Below are 23,588 nucleotides of genomic sequence, written 5' to 3'. Positions count from 1 at the left end.
GGTACATGCAAGTAAGCTCAGGTAGACCACTGAGATTGTGTTTTGTGATGTACATGGTGCCAAACAGACTACTGAAGAGCCTATGCTAAACATGTTGAAGTTTCAGCTAATTGAGGTTTTCACTATTCAGGACTTTATAGACACCAACTAGCACATTGAATGTAATTCAGTCATGAACTGGTAGTTACTACAAAATCCGGAGTACATCTATAATATACTTTGGAAATTATCAGTACAGATGGCCATGGCAAGTCTCTCCTATGTAGGGGATAAAGGCAAAATCTTGGTGTTCAGCTTTAACTGTTCAAATATTAAGGCAATTTTCATAAAAATGAAATGAGACCGTAGGACTGATGGAGTGTGAATATAGTTGCTACAGACTTTTACTATATCTTTAACATGCATCTTACTGTCAACTGATGATAGTACCTTAGCTTGATCAGAATCAGCCATGCTTAAACTTCTTTTAATCAAGGTCCCTACCTGTAGCAGACTGGGGGAAGGTCAATAACACCTTACCAATACTTAGTCAATTAGAAGATTTATTAGTATCACATGGTTGATACACAAGTGGACAAAATAAAGCATTAACAGCAAATGTTTTTTCAAATGGTTATTTCCAGTTGCAGTCTCTGATGTACATATATCAAATAGCTTTGGGGAGAGGAAAGAAAAAAATAGCTTTAAGTGCTGGCCTTCAAACTACACAAGGAGACCTAATGATTTACCCTGGTAAAAATTTAATGCATGTAATAGAGAATATTTTATATAAATTCAACAATTTGAATGATAACAGGGAAAAAAAAAAAGTGCCAAGTAGGGGAAGATTTATTACTATCCTCCAATCAACTCAACATTAAAAGAAAATCAAAGTGCAGCAGTCTACCAGTTTTTGTTCCAGTATAAATTCAAAGGATTATGAAATACTATGTATGCAGTAAGTGATGTGTCACCTACAAAGCAAAGCGAGTATAGCAGTCTGAATCCAATTCTGCAAGACAAACTCTGTGAGGAAACACTATATATAAAAATAAATATCTTCTGTGGCTTTAGGAAATGCAAAGACTGACTTGAAAAATAATCCAAGAATAAATGTTTTCATTATAGCCAACGAGTTTCTCCTTTGAGTTTTACCCTTTTTCAAACCACAGATCACATTCAAGAAAAATCTTAAGTAGTCTACCGTAAATACATCTGAAGAACAGAGTCAGTTCCTTTTGTTTCTGCTTTTAAAGTATATACTATATTAAATAGGTAGCATCCCTGCAACCTCCAGCAAACAGTATGGTTGCACAGTCATAACTGGAGATTTAATTTAATTTGCAGAATCCCTACCACTGCTGAAAGACTCAATTCAGGTTTCTTGGGACTTTCCTAGGGCTTGCATAAGATTGGAGTGTTGTAGCTGCAGTGACCCAGGAAAGGGATGCTTTGTGTTAACATCTCCTTTTGATATACAGTTTTTCCAAAAAAAGATATTGCCAACTCCCCTCCCCTTCCCCCTGCCCCACCCCAAACAAAAGCCCCCGAAAACAAACAAACCTTGCCTTTAGGGTTTGGGGGTTTTTTAATTTGTTTTAATTTTAAAATGGGTCTTGCAACCTAACATATACAAACAGGTATATCGTCTGTTCTGTATAAATCCGGCCTAATTTCAAGTGTGTTTTGTCCAACATGCTAAACCATGATGAACTCCAAGAATCATATCCAAAAAGGGAGAGACCCCATGCATCAGCATCATCGTCAGTGAAAGGGATTCTGCATATTCAGTTAGGTCATCCAGTTACGACAGTACAACCAAACTGCTTCTTGGACACTTGCAGGGATGCTACCGATTTAATTTAGTATATCCTTTCATAACAGAAGCAAAGGAAGCCAACTCTTCTTCACAGATGCATTGGCTTTATTGTGCTAACATGAATAAAAAGCAGCAAAAAACTCTTCCTAAAATTAGCAGATAACCACATTTCATACCACCAGGAGGTCTGATAAGAAAGCACCATTTTTACACAGACTCAAGTAGCATATATATTTTAAGAGGAACTTAACATAACTTAACATAAGGAACCATTTCCATACTTTCAAAAAGTTTACTAGTTTTGTGGTATTTCAGGAAGACTTGGTCCTCTACATGATGGTCCAGTATACATGTTAATTTGTGAAGTCACATCCACTACTAAAAAGAGAGACAGACAGAAAACGTTTCAATTCTTGCCTGTCCCTTTCCAGGTTTCTAATATTTTTGGAAGGATTCTCAATATTTCTGTAGAGCAACATAGTTTTCAATATTAAAATTTTATCTGCATTATTTGAGTGGGGAGAAGATGTGGAGGGAGAATAAAAGTAAGACTTTATCATCATAGGTTTCAGTGCTTTTCAAGGAGTATGTCATCAGCAAAATGCAGAAAAGCTGACAGCAGGTGAGGGACACAAAATGTAAATTATTTAGAATGTGCTAAAATGTCCCTTAGTTATTCAGAACATTGAGCATATTATATTTGCAGATTACCTACGAAATAATACTTTTCTTAAACACATCTCTAATGATCAAGCTTATGCTAATATTACAGACCTAACTAAGACTTAGTACAAGGACATGAGATAAGTATTACCATTAATATACTATATTATATCCCATAAAACAACTGCTGAGAAAGGCATAGGATTAGGAATTATGAATAAAGGTGAGAAGCCAACCATTCACTCTCAGCCATGTAAAAAATTAATCCATTAAACAGAGTACATGAAGCCTCTTCTCTAAAAATTAAAAGTGTGGAATGTCATTTTATTTAAAATGCACAATGTGCTTCGCAGTTGTCAAACGGCACGCTATTTTTTAATCATCATAACTGATTGGTAAGTGACATTTTACTTCTTAAAAATACTATTACAAAGCATTTAATCAAATCCTGACATTTTGGTCTCCACTATTATTACTATTTGCTGCAATGCATATGGTTTAATCTTAAATTGATTTTGAGAACTTGCATAACATATTAACATTTTTGTTCTTAGCAAGTCAGTCACTAGATTATTCAGCAACTGAATCACTAGGATGCTTTTACTACCAGCCTCTCTTCCACGACCATTTCCCATGTTGCCAAAACATTTTAAAGTGCATAAAAGATTTTGCTTGTAGACAGATTTATCTGTAGATATTCCATTAATACTTCAATTACAAGATCTGCATGATTTGTACTCACTTAAGCCTTTGGATCACAATGTTTCTTAAAGGCTCTGCTATAACCTGAATGCCTATGCTGAAAGCTTTATTCTAGAAACCCGTTTTACAGAATGCAATAAGCTAACACTTCAAATACATAAACTCTATGTACTTCATTTGGGGATTATTTTCCAAGTTATTACACATATTCAAAACATCTGGTTTGTTTCCCCAGGCAGAGAGTTTATTCTAAAAGACAAAAAAAAGTAAATGAGTAATCTAGAATCAGGATTTATACAAGTAATGCTTGTGTGCAAATAAATAAAAATATATAGTCTTCAATTCTTTTTAATTATAAATATTTTAGTACCTTTCAAAGTATGTTAAAACTTCTATGCACATACATTGCTTCTAGAAAAGACTACTTGTGGTACGTGGTCTCTTAGAAGCATATAAAGCAAAATAAAGAACAGAGGAACTAACAACTACTATTGTACACAGTTCCCATGTTACACCACCAATATTAGCAAATTAAAACAAAAGCATGAAGATGGGCAAAGGAAAAAACAACGGTAGTAAGAGCAAGTTCGCTGAAATTTCTACATCCTTCACAGTAATACAACATACTCTGGAGTAAACCCATAAAACTGATTGCACTGAAAAGTGTAATCTGATCTTCTGAGGTTGTCATGAATTGCAATGCTGGCAGAATCAAGTTTTCAGGTCACAAAACTTGAGTAATGACCAGTTCCTGTTGGCAAAAAAAACGGTGTCTGAGGGAAGAGAGGCTGAAAAGATCATGTAGTTGGGATATAACAATTTAATTCAATACAGGCAGGTTCCAGGGGAATAAAACCTGTTCTAGTATTAACATTTGTGTCTTACAAGAACCTCTCTTGGCTTCTAGTAAGAAGCAATTAAATAAATGCAAACTGATGTACAAGTCGACACAAAATTGAAACAAGGGACCTGAATATATAATTTTCTATTTTCAGGCATTAACATTTGCCTTACTAGATGATCCATGTCCTGGATCCCAAAGGAATTCACCTCCAATAGCTTCTCTTGTAGAAGTTATGCCAAGTAGCTTTTGGGGGGGGGGGGAAATCAGTTCAACACAAATTGCTGCCTTTGAATCTAATCCTTTCCCAGAAACTGAATCTGTTCTAACAGTCCAGGAACCTACAGCATGAAGTGAGGTAAAGTAAAGTACTTAGATGGCTGCAGGTTCAATAGCTGTTCCACCATTTACAATATTCTTTCCAAAAGGGAAAATTTAAAGGACTTCTGTTAAGTCTATAATATTTCCAAATCCACATGACGAACATCAGGATTACGTTGCTGAAAAAGAAAAAGAGAGGAACTCAGTTTATTAATTAGTGCATACAATCACCTGTACAACATGGACAGAAATGTCTAGACATGGTAGTATAGCAACAGTTTTAAAATTTAAAAAACTGCACTTAATCAATATTTTAGGCAGTTCACAATGCCAAGTCATCTTTGTCTCTTAAGAAACATTTTTCAACACCCAAACAAAATTAGTTTGAATGCTTTAAAAAAGTATGAAGGGGCTCTCAGTTTAAACCCAACCCCCCCCCTCCACTCCCCCCCAAAAAACAGGAATCATAGGCAAGGAAAATTTTTAAAGAGAACTTAAATATACAAGCATCACTTTTACAAATACCAGAGGTGCCTGGTACCAACTGACGTATATGCTACTAAAATGAATTTAAAAACTTTTAACAAGGAAATACACATCTCCAGATTTTGTGAAAATACAATAAAGGATATTATGCAGATTCCATGATCCATATATGATCTAAAGCGACTTGTTTCAAAGTCATTCTGCATATGAATTTAACTAGTGTCTTCAGTAATAAAGCAATCATTAAAATGCAAAAACATACGTGTAAAATAGAATTCATTTTTTGAAAAACACTTATTCTTGAGCCTGTTGCTCAAAAGCCATGAAGAGCTGAATCTGCAGATCATAGTCAAGAGTAATTTTCAACTACACAACTCTGGGGAGAGAAAACTAAACTAACTTAAAATGTTTCTCAAAAATCTTACACGTGCTAGGCAAGGATATGCTCTTAAACAGTGCCCTTCTGATCAAGAGAAAAAAGCAGGCACAGAAGCACAAGTGCATGCTTATGCTGATGGCTCAAAGATTTCTTTGGAAAAAAATACTGTTGCCAGCAAAAAATATTACCCAAATGTCTTTCTTGCATCTCCAGAAAGAAGGAAATGCTTATCCATATTCTCCTTTCCTTCCCAGGTCCTGTAACTTAACACCACTAGGGGCCAGTCACGCACTGTAGTCCAGCTCTCCATTGTGCTGTCTTGCAATCAAGTATATAGTGCCTGGATATGTTTTTGTTACCATTCTGCTACGTTATCTCGCCACTTTTTGCCACCTTCTACCAAGCCAAAAACCACGGTCTTTAGCAGGCAGTCATTCTTCATCCAGCACAGACATTTAAAGCAGCTGAAACTTCCTCTACACTGCTGCAGCAACAGCAGTCTTTCATGCCAAATGTTTTTTCTGATTATTTTGTTTCAGATATGGATTCACCAGCTCACCACAAGCAGCTATCTACATTTCAATAGGACAGGAATCTGAGTTCAACCATTTGAAGTACCATGTCTCTACTGCATAGAGTACAACTGTATATTAAGCACTGAATTTTAGGATTATGAGGAGATTCTTCTCTCTCTATATCAGCTTCAGGTCACCTAATGCCACTTGCACCTGTCACATACTCCTCAATTTCCTTGGAGAAATCCATTTCCCATGTAAAAAGGCTTCCCCGGTAGATCAACCTGTCCATGTTGTTGTCCATCTTACTGTCACCCACTTCAATGTATGCATTGTTCTCTCTATTCACACTTACAGGCAGCCAGAATCATTCAGCAGCCTACAAAAAAGACATCTATTTGGCTCTGAAAGCCCATATTCTCAGTACCCAGCAGATCAAGGTTGCCAGGAAAATTCAGGTTGTTCACCTACTTTGCTGTCACCTTTACCAGAGGCCTTTGGCTATCATGACTATCCATCACTATCTCAATACAGATCAGGACTTACTAGGAGCTATATCAGGTCACCCCGTACCTGCTGCTGATTATCATCAAGTCAGTCACTTAGCTGACTTGATTAGGATCACTAACCTCACCTGTCTAAAAGTTTTTAGAAAGCTAGCAGCCTCTTGCCCATGCTATACATCCTCAAAACATCCCATACAGTATGCTGCAATACCAGGTCATGTGTCTTTTTGAAACAGACAAAACAGTTGAGGACTTTCATATCAAACTTCTGATTTCTCTAAAAATCAGTGGATTTCTTGCACCACCCTTCTATTTTTATAGAATCCAGCTGTTTCTCTCATGGGCAATTCTCTATCTGTACTTTGCGTTGTTCAAAGAGCACCACAAGGAGAACTCTACTCTAATGGCAAGGAGAGAAATCATCCTGAATTTCATCCCATTTTGAAGGTCACCTTTGTTGACCCTGGTTACGTTTATCTACTCTTCTTCGCTCTTCAGAATCTTTTCCTTCGTACCCCAAAACTGTTGCATAGCACATAAAATTACTTCCTGTTACAGTCAAGTCTGCTGGTATGTCATAAATTCTGATGTCTGGGCAGAAATTTTTTTTTTGGGGGGGGGGGGGAGGGGGAGAACAGGACACGAGACATTTTGCAATAGTCAGTCACCAAGGGCACAATGGAAATGCTGTTATTAAAAAAAAAAAAGTCTCTCTGGCAGGTTTTCCTGAATTTTATATATAATCATGTTTTCCTTGTGTATAATTCATGAACACCAGTATTAGTTATTTGTATATATTATTCCTCCTATTGGTCAGCCATAAGAGAGCATGAACAAGGTGCACCCTTTATCTTTTCAACAGAGTAGACAAGTTGCTTCTTCCAGTCCCCACTTTTCTCAATTTTTCATCTGACAGACCATAAAACAAGAAAGCCACATGCAAAACTATAATTATTAAGTCTGCTACATCCTTGAGCATTAAAATCCAAATCCATATGTATTTTTACAAATTCCCAGCCTCTACTTACTAAGAATTATATATTGAATCCATGGGGGAGCTGATGTCCCCCTACCTCCCGGCCTGCGGGGGATCCCCAGCAGGGCCGGGGGGGGCAGAGATTGGGAGCCCCCACACCTGTCCGGCAGGTGCCCGGCTTAGGGCTCTGGAGGCACAGGTGAGAGAGCTCCGGGAGGAGGTTAGCAGGCTGAGGGGGATCAGGGAGGCGGAGGAGGAAATTGACAGTTATTTCCTTTCCCTGCAGGACCAGGCACCCAAGGAAGAAGCAGCCCAGGGAAGGACCTCCACAGCAGAGTGGCAGACGGTCACAGCCAGGACCGGAGCGGCTCGCAGCGAGCAGGTACAAGCTTCTCCAGTCCGACTGGAGAACAGGTACGAGGCCTTGGCGACTCTGCAGGAGATGGAAAGGGAGGAGGAAACCCTTGGGCAGGAAGAAATGCCACATTCTTCACACTCCAAACAGATCAAGAGATCTGAGAGGACCCAGAAGAGGAGGAGACGCGTGCTCGTCATAGGCAATTCCATCCTGAGAGGTACGGAAGGGCCCATTTGTCGCCAGGACCCTTCAGCACGAGAGGTCTACTGCCTGCCTGGAGCTAAGATTCAGGATGTGACGGAGGTAATCCAGGCCAGGATCAAGCCCACCGATTACTACCCCATGGTCCTTGTCCATGTGGGTACTAATGATGCGGCCAGGAGAACCCCCGATCACCTGATGGCGGACTACCAGGCTCTGGGCGGCGTGCTGAGGGAATTTGGTGCACAGGTGGTATTCTCTTCCATCCTACCAGTGAACGGACGCGGAAGACGGCATAAGAACTGCATCCGAGAGACCAACTGGCGGCTTCGGAATTGGTGTCTCGAGGCAGGCTTCGGCTTCCTGGACAATGACCCACACATTACAACGAGGGACATGCTCAGCTGGGATGGGCTTCACCTGTCCCCCAAAGGTAAGCATGTGTTTTCTTCCAGGTTGGCGGATCTCCTCCGGCGGGCTTTAAACTAGGCTCGTCGGGGGGAGGGGAAGATGAGGGTGGGGGAGGCTGTGGACCACCAAACCAGGTGGCACCCACAAGGACAGCCCAGCCTGAAGAAAGAGAGCTTTGGGAACGTGAAAGACAGGGGGTGGACAGCAATACGGCACAGGTAAGGAACGGGAAGGTTAGAGACAAAAAGCCCTTTAGGGCTTGGAGCGAGGGGGTAGCAAAAGCACCAGTCACAGGGCTCAAGTGCCTATATACTAATGCTAGGAGCATGGGGAACAAGCAGGATGAACTAGCGCTCCTGGTTGCACTAAATGACTACGACTTAGTGGGGCTGACGGAAACCTGGTGGGATCCATCCCACGACTGGGCGGTACATATTGAGGGCTATAGATTGTACAGAAAGGACAGAGTGGGGAAAAGGGGGGGAGGGGTTGCGCTCTATGTTAAGGAGCAATATACATCAACCCTCATCAAGACAGAATCAAAGGATGAGGAAGTAGAAGGACTGTGGGTTAGGCTACATGGGGGGCAAGGAGAAAAGGATTTGGTGGTAGGGGTCTGCTACAGACCCCCACATCAAGGGGAAGAAATAGATTTGGGGCTCCTGAGGCAACTCTCAGAGACCATAAAAGCTAAAGAGGCGGTGGTCATGGGGGACCTAAACTACCCGGACATCTGCTGGGAGACACAGACAGCAAAGTCCCACCGCTCACGCAGGTTTCTAACCTGCGTACAGGACCTCCACCTGACGCAGGAGGTACATGGTCCCACTAGGGGGAATGCCTTACTGGATCTGGTATTGGCAACGGGGGATGACATAGTAGGGGACCTACAGATCGGTAGCCATCTGGGGGACAGCGATCACCTAAAAGTACAGTTCAACATAAGGCGTCGAGTGGGTAAGGTAACCAGTAGGGTGAACGTGCTGGACTTTAGGAAAGCTGATTTCAGCGAACTCAGGCGATTAGTGAAGGATGCACTGCAGAGTAGTAGTTTTGAAATGATGGGAGCCCAAGAAGGGTGGCTGTGCCTTAAGGAAGCTATCCTTCGAGCACAAAGCGAGACGATCCCCGTGCGAGGTAAAAGAGGGAAAAAGGGGCCAGGAGGCTTCCCTGGCTGACCAGAGAAATCCAGGGCAGACTAAGGGCCAAAAGGGGAGCACATAAAAAGTGGAAACAGGGAGAGATCACCAAAGAGGAATATACCTCTTCTGCTCGTGCTTGTAGGGAGGCAGTTAGACAGGCCAAAGCTACCATGGAGCTGAGGATGGCAACCCAAGTAAAAGACAATAAGAAATTGTTTTTTAGCTATATAGGGAGTAAAAGGAAGGCCCAGGGAGGAATAGGACCCCTGCTAAATGGGCAGAAACAATTGGTGACGGACAGAGGGGACAAGGCTGAACTCCTCAACGAGTTCTTCGCCTCAGTGTTCCTAAGCGAGAGGCATGACAAGTCTCTCACTGGGAGTGTAGGGAGGCAGCAGCAAGGCACCAGACTTCCATGCGTGGACCCTGAGGTGGTGCAGGGTCACTTGGAAGAACTGGATGCCTTTAAGTCGGCAGGCCCGGATGAGCTCCATCCGAGGGTACTGAAGGCACTGGCCGACATCATTGCAGAGCCACTGGCGGGAATATTTGAACGCTCGTGGCGCACGGGTCAAGTCCCGGAGGACTGGAAAAGGGCCAATGTGGTTCCCATTTTCAAGAAGGGGAGGAAGGAGGACCCGGGTAACTATAGGCCAGTCAGTCTCACCTCCATCCTTGGCAAAATCTTTGAGAAAATCATCAAGGCTCACATTTGTGAGAGCCCGGCAGGACAAATTATGCTGAGGGGAAACCAGCACGGGTTCGTGGCAGGTAGATCGTGCCTGACCAATCTAGTCTCTTTTTATGACCAGGTTACAAAACGCCTCGACGCAGGAGGAGGGGTGGATGTCGTATACTTGGACTTCAGGAAGGCCTTTGATACGGTATCCCACCCCATACTGGTGAACAAGTTAAGGAGCTGTGACTTGGATTACTGCACAGTCCGGTGGGTGGAGAATTGGCTGGAGGGTCGCACCCAGAGAGTTGTGGTGGATGGGTCGGTTTCGACCTGGAAGAGTGTGGGCAGTGGGGTCCCGCAGGGCTCGGTGCTTGGACCGATACTCTTTAATGTCTTCATCAGCGACTTGGACGAGGGGGTGAAATGTACTCTGTCCAAGTTTGCAGATGACACTAAGCTATGGGGCGAAGTGGACACGCCGGAGGGCAGGGAGCAGCTGCAAGCAGACCTGGACAGGTTAGACAAGTGGGCAGAAAACAACAGAATGCAGTTCAACAAGGAGAAATGCAAAGTCCTGCATCTAGGGAGGAAAAATGTCCAGCACACCTACAGCCTAGGAAATGACCTGCTGGGTGGCACGGAAGTGGAAAGGGATCTTGGAGTCCTAGTGGACTCCAAGATGAACATGAGTCGGCAGTGTGACGAAACCATCAGAAAAGCCAATGGCACTTTATCGTGCATCAGCAGATGCATGACAAATAGGTCCAAGGAGGTGATACTTCCCCTCTATCGGGCGCTGGTCAGACCGCAGCTGGAGTACTGCGTACAATTCTGGGCGCCGCACTTCAAGAAGGATGCGGATAACCTGGAGAGGGTCCAGAGAAGGGCCACTCGTATGGTTAAGGGCCTGCAGGCCAGGCCCTACGAGGAGAGATTAGAGAAACTGGACCTTTTCAGCCTCCGCAAGAGAAGGTTGAGAGGCGACCTGGTGGCTGCCTATAAGTTCGTCAGGGGGGCACAGAAGGGAATTGGTGAGTATTTATTCACCAAGGCGCCCCCGGGGGTTACAAGAAATAATGGCCACAAGCTAGAGGAGAGCAGATTTAGATTGGATATTAGGAGGAACTTCTTCACAGTTCGAGTGGCCAAGGTCTGGAACGGGCTCCCAAGGGAGGTGGTGCTCTCCCCTACCCTGGGGGTATTCAAGAGAAGGTTGGATGTGTATCTAGCTGGGGTAATGTAGGCCCAGCACTCTTTCCTGCTTATGCAGGGGGTCGGACTCGATGATCTATTGAGGTCCCTTCCGACCCTAGCATCTATGAATCTATGAATCTATGAATTTTCTTTCATCTGTGCACACTATACATACATCCATACACGTGTTATATAACAATTCATATACTAACGTACAAGCTACATACCAGAACGGGACTTAAAATCCCACACAGGAGTGACAATACCAACTGTTATCTCTGCCTAGCTCATTAACCTCACTCTAGAATTCACAAAAATCACAAAGATCAACAGAAATATTTACCTGAAAGACCCCTATAAGACTATGCAAAACCAAATATTTCTGCTTTGTGTCATCCATTATATATACTATGCCAAGTGAAAATGAAAGCATGCCAACATGCCTACCCCACAATGTCACAGGTAAAGAGTTTAATAACCACCTAACCTTCCTTCACTGTTTCAAATCAAAACATTTAAATCCTGACATGAACAACAACATTCTTGTTTAGCAACTATGAGGGAACTAAGAAATATTAAAGCAATAGTGGAAATTAAATGTTCTACTGTTTGCCAAGAGCAGAAGTCTAATAATTAGAGTTCTCATATACAACCAATTAGTTTTGACACAACAGTAAGTGTAGAATTAAAAAACATTTAAAAACTTCCCTTTCATTATAACCAAAGTAGAATTATAAGTTACTTGATGCTGAGACCACTGTGCAAATTTTCAGTGAATGCAAACAGGTAATAAATATTTCATAAAAAATAACTATTAAATAGTAATAATCTTGAAGCAGCAAGCAGTATGAAGAGATAAAACTAAAGAAATCTAAACTTGTCAAACAGGTGAAAAGGATGATAAATGTTTGCTCTGCAAGTCAGATTTGTTTAATGAAACTTTTTTTAAAGTGCCTTTGATTTTATTTAAAAGTCTATTACACAGGGAAGAGCAGTCAGACTGAACATTTCTGCACAGCAGTTCCTAAAAAAAGAAGGCCCACTAGTTGAATCTTACCTTTAGCTCCTTCTCAAGCCGATCTACTTCTGCTCCCAGGGTGTCAATAATATTCTCTCCATGCTTCAGCATAAAAGCTTCTAGTTCCTCAAGTGTCTTCACCTGCTGAATTTCCTAACAAAGAATGAAAGTTGAGAGAATGGAGGAAAAATTGAAAAAGAAACACTGCATTTACATAACTAAATCTGAACATATTTCCATGTTTCTTAATTGGCAGCGTTTTGTCGAGGAAAAGTAGGGCTCATTTTGTATCACAACCACATGTAGTCTGACTTTTCAAGCAGTGAGAATGATCAAAATGGATAAATTTAAAATAAGCAAAGAACATTTTGGCCACAGCAAATCTACACCATGTACAATTATTTCCTTTTATTTCTCAATGATTTTCCTTTGTTCCTCAAAGAAGGCTTACACAGTTGCAGTTTATTTTGCCAAAATTCACATCTACAAAGAGCTACCAAATAATTAATAAATAGTAATAGTCTCAAAGCAAAGCACTTGCTCCCATCCTGCCCTTTTCTCACCCTGTATCTTTTTGCCACTCTACCCACCCCTCCTGCATACTGTGGGCAACATACACTGCAAAGTAAATGTATTTACTTATATACAAAAGTATATACAATTCACAAAATTAACTGCTATGTACAGGACACTGCCGCTCCACCAAAAAAAAAAAAACCCAACAAAAAGAACATAAGGCAAGTAAACTCAGACTGCAGGAAGCCAGTGGTACACCCAATCTAAAAAACAAGATTAACTAAGCAGGGTGGAATGCTTTATGAGTACAAGGCAGATATCCACTGTCAATTTTTCACCAAAGTCCAAGCAAACTGACTGAATATGGACTATGTTATATAGTGCAGCACTAACATGAGTTTTCCTCACATTCAAGTATAACAATATCTGTAGCACTCTCTTAGTCACAGGCAATGTGGCTACAGTATATTTAAGATAAATATGACATCTCTATTATTAGGATTCAAAGTTACCCTGATAAACTGGAATAAGTTAGAAACTTAATAAATGACATTCAATAAGGATAAAGAATGCTCACGTGCAAAAAAATACAAACTGAAAAATGATTTCCTAGGCTGTAGTACTGCAAAGAAGAGGACCTGAGTGTTATTAACTGAATATAAGCAAACAGTATATTCTTGTTGCAAGAAAGGCCAATAGCATACTAGGTTGTATTAACAGGACTGTCATTTCAAGTCAAGGGAAGTGATTCTTCCTCCGTATATACGTAGCACTGAGGCCTTACCTGAACTACTGCATCCAGGTTTGGGCACCATGCTTAAAGAAAGACATGGGCAAGTTAAAACTAACTCCAATGGGTAGCAACAAAAGTGATTAGAGGTCTGAGAACCGTGATTTATGAGGAAAGATTGGAATAACTGTGATTATTTAAATATGGAGAAGACAAGACCAAGGATACTTTTGATAGATGTTCAAATACTGGAAGCATAGTTATAAAGAGAATGGCAAGAGGCTATTCTAATCCTGTCCCCCATAGCCAGGGAGGAGTAACCATCTGGATTTGTCAAATCTGCCAATTTTCAAACAAAAACTTTACTCTAAAAATTCCTGGCTTGCTCAACTGCCACAGACTAAAAATACATACATGTTACACTCCTGCCCATAGATGGTTTTATTTCAGTAGTGGTTTGTCTGATCTTAGGTGTATACTTTACCCGTTTAGTATATAAATCCCTCTGGAATTCTTCAAAAGTGCAAAATAATACAACCCATCTACTTGCAAATTTGGCTTTCAACATATTTGACAATGGGAAGCTCTTAACATATTTGACAAGAACCCCAGGCCCATGCTGGAAACAATACAACTTTATTAAAAAACATACTTGTAGCAGCTGTTCAATGTCTTGTTTTTCCAGGTAAGAACTAGTAACAACCCGTCCATCAAAGTCTACTTCTGCCTTGAATCTCACTTTGCTCATTCCCATGTCTGTGGCTTTAACATCATGAATTCCCCTGAAATACATAATTTTTTTTTTGGAGGGGGGGAAACATGGAATGGTGTAAAACAGTTCTACTATTTTGAATTCTTTGGTTCACAACATTGTCACAGTACAGATTTTGCAAGTACAAAAAAGTTCCCCCTTTAAAAAGTCACAAATATTTTCAGAACTGAGGTTCACTTCTTCAATCCCTTTTCCCACTTATGCTTTAAGCTATTTAAAATGGACCAAATTTCACAAATAATACTGTTGACCTGGCAGCATGGATCATATCATTTGCAAGGGAAAATGGGATAATTGAGTATTTGCAGGAGTATGGCAGATCAGTACTGAGACCCAACTTGCTGACAAATTTATTATTTTGGCTTGAAAAATGTTGCCATCTGTAAATATTATCTGTTAAGATGAAGGAGTTGATTGCCTCTCTAGGCTACCCTCAAATTTAAAGTCTGAGTTATTTGTTATAGCAAGCAAAGGCTGTGCTTGCATCTACCCTAATCACAGTGACGCACTAACTAGTTCCTTTAGAGAAAATTAGAACCTCAAATGATCAGGTATTTTAAAATCATGACAAAATACCCTAACATCCATCTGCTGGTAGGGATCTGTTACAAACTGCATCTCTAGTATGTAACTTCCTTTTCATTGACAACAACCATTTGAAACATCATCTTCAACATGGAAACTAGGGACTTGATTCTCTACTGTGCCAAGCCGATTCGCTGCCAGGGAAGGGATCCCTGCATAACAGGGATCAACAACAGGATCCCCAAATCATCCCATCCTCAGCATAGTTGCTGTATATATATACAAAAGATGACTATGATCACAGAAAACCACATGCCATCTGAAACTTACTGGAGAGCACTGTGCTCGCCACCTAGACAGCCTACATGCTGGATCTGATTGGGAGTTAGTATAAGACCACATTCCAGAGACTTCACAGCAGTTGAGATTTCCCAACTAGATGGGTTTAGTCATTATAAATGCACCAAAACTGAGATGGTCTAAAATTCCAAGGTAGTGCGGATCCAAATATTTAAACGATGTCATTGGATGGTATGCATGACCAAACAAAGACACTGGTAGCCAAATCCGTAAAAGTTGCCTACGTTTGACTTGAGGAAAGTTAAAAACAAGCTTAGTCAGTTCTTACCCACTTCCCTGTTAAGATCATGACACCTAGCTGTGTCACCTAGCTTTTTAGAAACATGGACCGTATCGGGGAAAGCCAGTAGAGGACATAACTGGGGCGGGGAGGAGAGTATACAAAACCTAACATTGCCATGATTTATTCTGTGATGAGATTTCAGAATGGTGAAACTCACATGATACCACAAGATTTGGAAACCACTTTCAGCTGTATTTGCAGTTGTTAATAACTGTTTTAGTCTGCATACCTTGCGACAGTTTCCATGTCTTATTTTAGACTTCTGGAGATATTCTACTTTACTATCAAATTAATTTGCTATAATTTGCTAGACAAATTAAAAACAAGTGACCGTTGCCAATAAAGAAAAAGATTCCTTATCACTTTATTTCTAAAGAAATCATCTCTGAAATAAAGGTTTCAGACATGCTGCTCGATTTCACCATCTTTCTGAAGGAGAACTTTCAGGCACATTTTCTGATTACAGCACCACAAAGTTATTTACTAATTTTAGAGCTGAGTGAAATTTGGATTTCTATCCCATGGGAAATGTCAACAATAAACTTGTCATCTTAAAAACAAGATGATTAGAATTTCAAGATTTTACAGAGTTAAACTTCTAAAAAAAACTGTTACTGAAACATTTCATTTTAATATTTTCATTAAAAAACACTGATATTCCTAAAGCGAAAATGTTTTGGTTTGTTGAAATGACCTCAATGACCGCATATCTCATCTCAACTGTATTTCTTTGTAGGATTGAATTTTCAGGACAAATTCTCCTATAATGTATCATGCATCTCCAACAAGCAAAAGGAAAAGAAAAAAAATCATCTTTCACATTGGGTCAAACTCATTAGAATTAAATCTCTCATTTTGTTTGGTCAAAGCCATTCCAATATAAAATGGTTTTCCACTAAATTTTAAATTTCTCTCAGTTAAGTCACCAAATCCAAATACTCTGAAACTGCAGAAGTCCTACTAACCTAAGTGCTGCTGTTTAAGAAAAATGTAACTGTAGAAGCAGGGAGGGTGGGTTCTTGACTTTATGATGTTACTGGCTGTAAGAAATGCCTATTGTATTGAACAGCAAGATAAGGAGGCCTGTTTAATAGCAAACTGTAGTAGGAAGTTAATAAAATAGGTTCAGATCAAACAACTCATAAGTTGGGTCAGTAACCAAGTTAGAAAAACATGTTCATGTCATGGGGTTTGAAGATAAACCTAGGGTGCATCCAAAGTTACAGGTTAGTTTTATTAAGGCTGGAAACAGATGAAAAGGATATCTACTGAAGCAGCCAGAAACTAGATAAAGCAAGAGGAACTGGATATGCTCACTGATGAGGCAAAATTCATTTCTGAAACCTGATGGGATAACTCACACAACTGGAATGTTAAAATAAAGGGTAAAGCCAAATGTAATCCCTTGCTAAATGGAGACAGTGAAGGGGTTAATAAAATACAAAAAAAAAAAGGCAGTGATATTCAAATTTTTTCTGTTCCACAAAGAGCAAAGGAAAAATATACTAAAATGAAGTACTTCCCAGTGTTGCAATAGCCAAAGAGGCTCCCACCACTGCATGTACTCCTGGGCAAGCATGGTGGGAATATGTGCCCTCTGGATCTCTGTGTGGGACATGGGCAGGCTGCCAAACTTCCTTGCCATGGCACAGTGTGCATACTGCACAGCTGCGCTCATTTGGATATGGACAAAGAGTCCTAATGGTTGGTGAGTTCCACATACTGATCTTAATTTTTATGAAATCTTGTCACACTGGGGAAATTCCACTATTCCATATTGGAAGGAGACTACATTCATAACAGTATTCAAAAACAGACAACTAGGATTATCTGGGAAACCAAAGGCCAGTTACCTTACTTGGCCAGCCCTAATCAGAATCACAGAAAAGCTGATATACCAGAGAGTGGGCAATTATTTGGCCCACACAAGGAGTTCTGCTAAGCTGTTGCAGGCTGTGTCAGCACCCCTCACACAACAGCTCACCAACTCTATGTGGGATGGGGCCATGGGTGTGCGGGCAGTCGTGTTCAGGAGCAGGATGTGCAGGCAAGGCTCGAATCACAGGGCAGTAGACACAATGTGAGGCCAGGGCCTAGGGCACAGCTGCAATCCACTGCCCATACACCCCTGCAAGGGGCACAGGTTCTGTGGGCAGGGGCATGGAAGAAGTGGATCATGGCTGTCCCGGGCCTGGATGCAGCTCCTGGCAAGTCTATGCAGACCCCGAGATCATTGGTCAATAAAAGCCCTGCCAGAAGGAGTGCCAAGCCAGAGCCGGGCAGAGCCATGATGTACTCCCCATATGGCAGAGCCCGAGTTCTGCGGGCTAAGCCCCAGCCCCAGCCACAGCCCTGTGCTGTCAGTGACGTGCAATCCCGGGGTCACTATAGAGACTGGATGGAAGCCACGTGTGGAGTGCACAGACAGGCAAGGAGCTGTGTCTGGAGCTAGGTCCAGGCTTTTGGGGAGTTGACAGGGTGGGGCTAAGGTCAGGGCAGAGATGTCATCCACTCCCTGCATGCCCCTGCCCATGTAACAGGCAACCATGGCAGGGATGTACGGGCAATGGATCACAGCTCTGCCCTGGCCCTGGCTGTCATCACCCCAAGATCCCAGGATCTCTCTGACCCCATCCACCCATCTTGCTCCCAAACACTGCTCCCCATTGGCCCATAGCCCCATCCCAGCTGCCTGGCTGAATGCCCTGCCCACGTGGGTCCTGCCCTCAGTGATGGAAGCAGGGCCAGGTCCAGCAGCTGTCAAAGAGCCACTGCCACTAGTGCTGCTGAGAAATAGAGTTTGGCTTCCAGACCGCCCCAACCCTGCTGCATGCCCAGGGCAGTGGGACCAGCTACACACGCCATGGCCCAGGCTGCCTCTTGAGCCTGGGCTAGGCAGGACCAAGACCTCACCATAAGCCGGACAAAAATATGGCCTGCAGGCTGCCAAGGGATTTTTCTACCCCTGTAATACAAGATTCAATTGACTGAAAATGTGGGGGAATAAAATTAATACAAGTCAGCATGGTATTATGGATTTGGGGTCTTGTCAAACAAACACTGATTTCTTTCTTCAAAGAAATACATTTGTGTGAAAAAGATAATTGAAAACTTTTGTAGGATGTTTGATTTATTACCACACAACACTGATTAGCAGGCTGCATTGCGCAAGGTAGTTCAAATACATACCAAATGAATCAGTAAATGGGTTCTTAATCCACGTAAAAAACAGCTGTCAAGTGGGAATCAATGAAAACATGATACTTCTAGTGGGGGTGCCCAAGGATTGGCGTTAGGCCTGATGATACTCAACATTTCATCAGCAATCAGCAGCAATGTAAAATTACTGCCCTTTAGTCAAAATCAAGAGAAAGGTAAGTAAACAGGACAGACAAATAAGATGGAACAATCCCGACCGACTGAATGGAGCCGTGTGTTTTACATCTGTGAAAAGCAAAATTAGGCATCTATGAACATAGAGTTCAGTTCCATGAAGGGCATGACAAAGTGAATGGGTAACTATTATTCACCAAATCATGGAGCACTACCATTAGGGGGCACCCACATAAATTAGCAGGAGACAGGTTTAAAACTAACAAGAGTCAGTATTTTTCTTTACACAACATGTAAACTGTGGAATTCATTGCCACAGGAGGTGGTAGAAACGGACAGCACAGCCATATTCAAAAACAGGACTAGACAAATGCATGGATGATAGATTACCAATAGCTGCTGAACAGAAGCGTTAGAGATGTTCCCTCTGGCATCTCTAAATGAATAGTAGATGTCAATGAGGATAATAAATAAAGGATAGATCACTCTAAATCAGTGGTGCTCACAGAGTTGGTCTCACTGGTCAGATAAATGCCATGGGGCCAGTCTGCAGCCCAGATCAGGCCCCATGCCATTCTTGCCATCTCAGCACACCAGGATTGGGCTCCACACTGCCTCTGGCCAAGCAGGGGCAGCACAGGATTGCAAAGTCTGACCCCAGCACTTGGGGGGTGAGCAGGGTGGGCATGGGGCCCCAGATTCTGATCCCAGTTGGGTGGAAGAGGTAATACAGGGTCTCGTACCATCTCCACACAGCCTCTGCACCACCCTGTATGCCCAGTGCAGCACACAGGGCCAGTGCCAGCAGGGCTCCTCAAAGGATCTGTGGGGAACAATTACAGAGTTGCAGTTGGGATTAGCTCAGACCAAGAGCTGAGAACCCCTGCTCTACACATGTCCAGTTCAGTGCTATGCCTCTAAAGCAGGGGTGGACAAAATACAGCCCTCAGGCCAGACAGAATGGCCTGGTATGCTGTATCTGGTCTACGGGGCACCTCCAAAAGACAATTATTACCAGCCCGAGGCTGCCACTCTGAAAGCAGGCCAGAGGCACGGGCTTTCAGAGGTGACAGGCAGGCAGTCCGAGCCAGCTCTGTGCCTTCACCTCCATGGGACTCTCAGCATTCCAGGTGGGGGCCACATGTGGAGGCACAGAGCCTCCTTGGCCCAGCCTGAGGGCACACAGCTCTGCCTGCAGTACTGGGAGCCTCACATGCTGGCATGGAGATAGCTTGGTCTGGTTCAAAGGCAGTGGGCCAGCTCTGGGCCACCACGTGCAGCTCCTGGGACTCAGCTAAAACTGCATGGGGCTGCCTGCACCTGCTCCAGACAGCCCCGTGTGGGCTGCAAGCAGCTGCAGTGCAGGGTACCAGACACATGGCAGGCGAGGCGGCACTTTTCCCTGGGCTCCTTCCTTGCCCGGGGTCCCCCACCCGCCCTCCCCCTCCTTTCCCATTACCTGCGGTTCCGACAGGGGGCAGCCACGCAGTCTCAGGCCAGAAGCCCTTGCTGGGCCTTCTACTTAGGGGGTGGGGCCAGGCTGGCCCTGCTGTTGTGGGAGCCCGCCAGGCTTCCCCTGGGCCCTACTGCTCTTGGTTCCTGTCATTTGACAAGAACCAAAGGGCAGATTTAATATTAAATTGTTAATTTTTTACAGGCCCCACAGGCCAGATAGAATGGCCTCATGGGCTGAATGGCCTCGCAGGCTGTATTTTCATAGATTTCATAGACATCAGGGCTGGAAGGGACCTTGGAAGATCATCGAGTCCAACCCCCCCGCCCAAAGAGCAGGAAGCCAGCTGGGGTCATAGGATACCAGCAAGATAAGCAACCAATTTGCTCTTGAAGGTATTCAATGTAGGTGCTTGAACCACCTGCAATGGCAGGCTGTTCCAGAACTTGGGGGCTCGGACAGTAAAGAAATTCTTCCTTATGTCCAGCCTGAATCCGACTTGCAGGAGTTTGTGACCGTTCGACCTCGTCATCCCTTGGGGAGCTCTGGTGAACAAACGTTCCCCCAGACCCTGGTGGTTACCCCGATAAACTTAGAGGTGGCCATCAGATAACCCCTGAGCTTGCGCTTTTCCAGGCTAAAGAGTCCCATGTCTCTCAGCCTATCATCATAAGATCTGTTTTCCTGACCTCTGATCATGCGCGTGGCTCTCCTCTGGACTCTCTCAAGCTTCTCCACATCCTTTTTGAATTGTGGAGCCCAAAACTGAAGGCAGTACTCCAGCTGCGGCCTCACCAAGGCCGAGTACAAGGGGAGAATGACGTCCCGGGATTTGCTCGAGAAGCATCTGTGGATGCAAGCCAGCGTTTTGGTTGCTTTATTAGCCGCAGCATCACATTGCAGGCTCATGTTCATCTTGTGGTCAACGATGACTCACAAGTCTCTTTCTTCCATAGTGCGAGCCAGCGTAGCACTGCCAAGCCTGTAAGGATGCTGCAGGTTTTTTTCCCCCTAGGTGAACCTTGCATTTTTCAGTGTTAAACACCATCAGGTTCTCGTCCTCCCATTTGCTGAGCCTGTCCAGGTCAGCCTGGATCACCTGCCTGTCTTCTGGCGTGGATGCTTTGCCCCAAAGTTTGGTGTCATCGGCCAACTTGGCCAGTCCGCTCCCGACTCCAATGTCCACATCATTAATGAAGAAGATGTTGAACAATATGGGTCTAAGGACAGAGCCTTGGGGGATCCCACTGGTCACAGGACACCATGATGAGTGACTGCCATCAATTACTACCCTCTGGGTCCGACCATGGAGCCAATTTTCCAGCCAGTGGATCATGGTGAAACTGGCCAATTGTGGCCTGGGTCCACCAAGAGGTGATCATGGGATACTAGATGGAAGGCTTTTTTGAAGTCAAGATATGTGACATCAGTCTCTTCTCCCTTGTCCAGGTGATAGGTCACCTGGTCATAGAAGGAAATGAGATTGGTCAAGCAAGACCTACCCGCAACAAGTCCATTAAGGATGGCCTCTTCAATAAACTTTTCTAAGATCTTCCCGGGGATAGAGGTCAGGCTGATGAGCCTATAGTTAGCCGGATCCACTTTCCTCCCTTTCTTGAAGATAGGCACCACAATGGCCTTCTTCCAGTCTTCGGGCACTACACCAGAGCGTGAGGAGTTTTCAAAGATCCATGCCAGGGGCTGGGCTATGATGCTCACCAGCTCTCTGAGTACCCTGGGGTGTAGATTGTCAGAGCCGGCTGACCTGAAGGTATCCAACTTCTCAAAAGGTGTTCCTTCACAAGGTCAGCATTAATGGAGGGCAGGGGATCTCCCTCACCCAGACCTCCCCATCCCATAGCGGCCACGGGCGTCTCATGGGACTGATGAAAGTCCGATGCAAAAGTACCCATTTAATAGGTTGGCTTTTTCCTGGGCGACCGTTGTCCCATCTGGTTCAGCAGGGGCCCAATGTTGCCCTTGCTTTTCCTCCAGCTCCCCACATATCTGAAAAAGGACTTTATTGTCCTTGATGCTCAAAGCTAGTTGGAGTTCAACTGCAGCCTTGGCTTTCCTTGTTTGCTCCCTGCAGGAGCAGACCAGTGCAGAATAATCCTCCTTGGAGGTGAATCCCATCCTCCATGCTTTGTAGGCTTTTTTTAAGCCTCAGGAGGTCTGCTAGGTCCCTGGAGAGCCAGGGGGGCTGCTGTGCCTTCTTGCTGCCTTTCCTCCGGGATGGAATAGACTTAGCTTGTGCACTGAGGATCACTCCCTTGAGGAACAACCACTCTTCTTGAACTCCACTCTCCCTGGGGTCATGGTCCCTTAGGGCCTGACTGACAAGCCTTCTGAGCTTGTCAAAGTCGGCTTTCCTGAAGTCAAGGACTTCCATGTTGCTGACTGACTTGCCAGCTTTACAGCAGATGGTGAAGGTGATCAGCTCATGGTCACTGTCACCCAGCTTTTGCCCACCCCTGTCTCAGACCCTTGCAAAGGAGTAAGGCTTTCTTCTTTACTTTTATTAAAAAAAAAAATCTACTTTAAATTTCCTGCAAATAAAAGTATTGTTTCCAAATCATGAGCCTCATCTAGATACTACCAACAGTTCCCTCCCTGCATTGGGTATAAGATACAGTGCTCAAACCAACTATTGTTATGAGGGTTACTACAGGGCTCTGGCCCCACAAGCAACCATCATCTTGGAAGCTGCACACCATGCAGCTATTCCAGGAGTGCGCCTTTCCCAGTAAAGCAAACAGCTTCCCTGCTTAAAATACGGCAGGCTGATTTTCAGAGGGAAAAGGTGGGTATATGTGGAAAAAAAAAAAAAATACAATACTACATTAAAGCTGAGCAGGATTCATAGGTCTCCAGGGCCACGGCAAAAATTACTTAATTCACAACATACTGCTCAGATATGTTATTTGCAGTCTGAATGATGCAACATTTTGCTAACATAGAAGTATTTTAAAATGAACTCAATGCATCTGCTTTCACTGTCCAAAACAGTAATGCACGGAAAAGTAAAGTACTTAAAAACTTATCCGGCATGGATCCAGAGCTGCTGCTGCATGGCTGGGCAGGGGCCAGAGTGGCCATGTGCTCTGTGCCCAAGCAGGTCTGGAGCTCGAGCTGTGGAAAAATTGGCAACAGCAGCAGGAAAGAGAAAAGAGGGATGACAGGCAGCAAGAAAAAGGAGGGAGGGGGCAGTGGCTGCGGCTGCGGCTGCAATCTCGGGTTGGTGTCAGTGTCAAAGCAGCTGCTTGCTCCTCACCCACCACTTGTACTAAAATATAAAACTATGAGCTTCTACCAGCCCCATTTTAAATGCGGGGAGGGGCACCTCATCTTGGATTTAAATACATATGGTATTCCAGCTATGACTCATCACAGACTAAGAAAATACAGGCATGACTAAGGGCTTTT

The 23,588-nt window shown here is 43.4% G+C and overlaps 1 protein-coding gene across 5 annotated transcripts in view; it reads right to left on the bottom strand.

Annotated features, from left to right (window-relative positions):
- Positions 1–199: 199 nt before the first annotated feature.
- Positions 200–23,588, bottom strand: part of SLC30A9 (solute carrier family 30 member 9) — a 76,764-nt gene continuing 53,375 nt past the window's right edge. For 3 of the 5 annotated variants that reach the window (XM_090035848.1, XM_090035846.1, XM_090035847.1), the window contains exons 18-20: positions 14,089–14,218; positions 12,230–12,343; positions 200–4,504 (exon numbers count right to left, since the gene is read on the bottom strand). In XM_090035848.1, the coding sequence (XP_089891974.1) occupies positions 4,460–4,504; positions 12,230–12,343; positions 14,089–14,218 (289 nt within the window). In that variant the 3' untranslated portion in view covers positions 200–4,459. The remainder of the gene's footprint in view (positions 4,505–12,229; positions 12,344–14,088; positions 14,219–23,588) is intronic. The other 2 variants (XM_090035845.1, XM_090035849.1) reach the window with 2 other exon arrangements.

The sequence above is a fragment of the Crocodylus siamensis genome, chromosome 2 (assembly GCF_052110815.1).
Source record: "Crocodylus siamensis isolate JL-2025a chromosome 2, ASM5211081v1, whole genome shotgun sequence".
In the NCBI taxonomy this organism is placed as follows: domain Eukaryota; kingdom Metazoa; phylum Chordata; order Crocodylia; family Crocodylidae; genus Crocodylus; species Crocodylus siamensis.
Note: the sequence above shows the minus strand (reverse complement) of the source record. Positions and strands in the feature narration are given on the sequence as shown.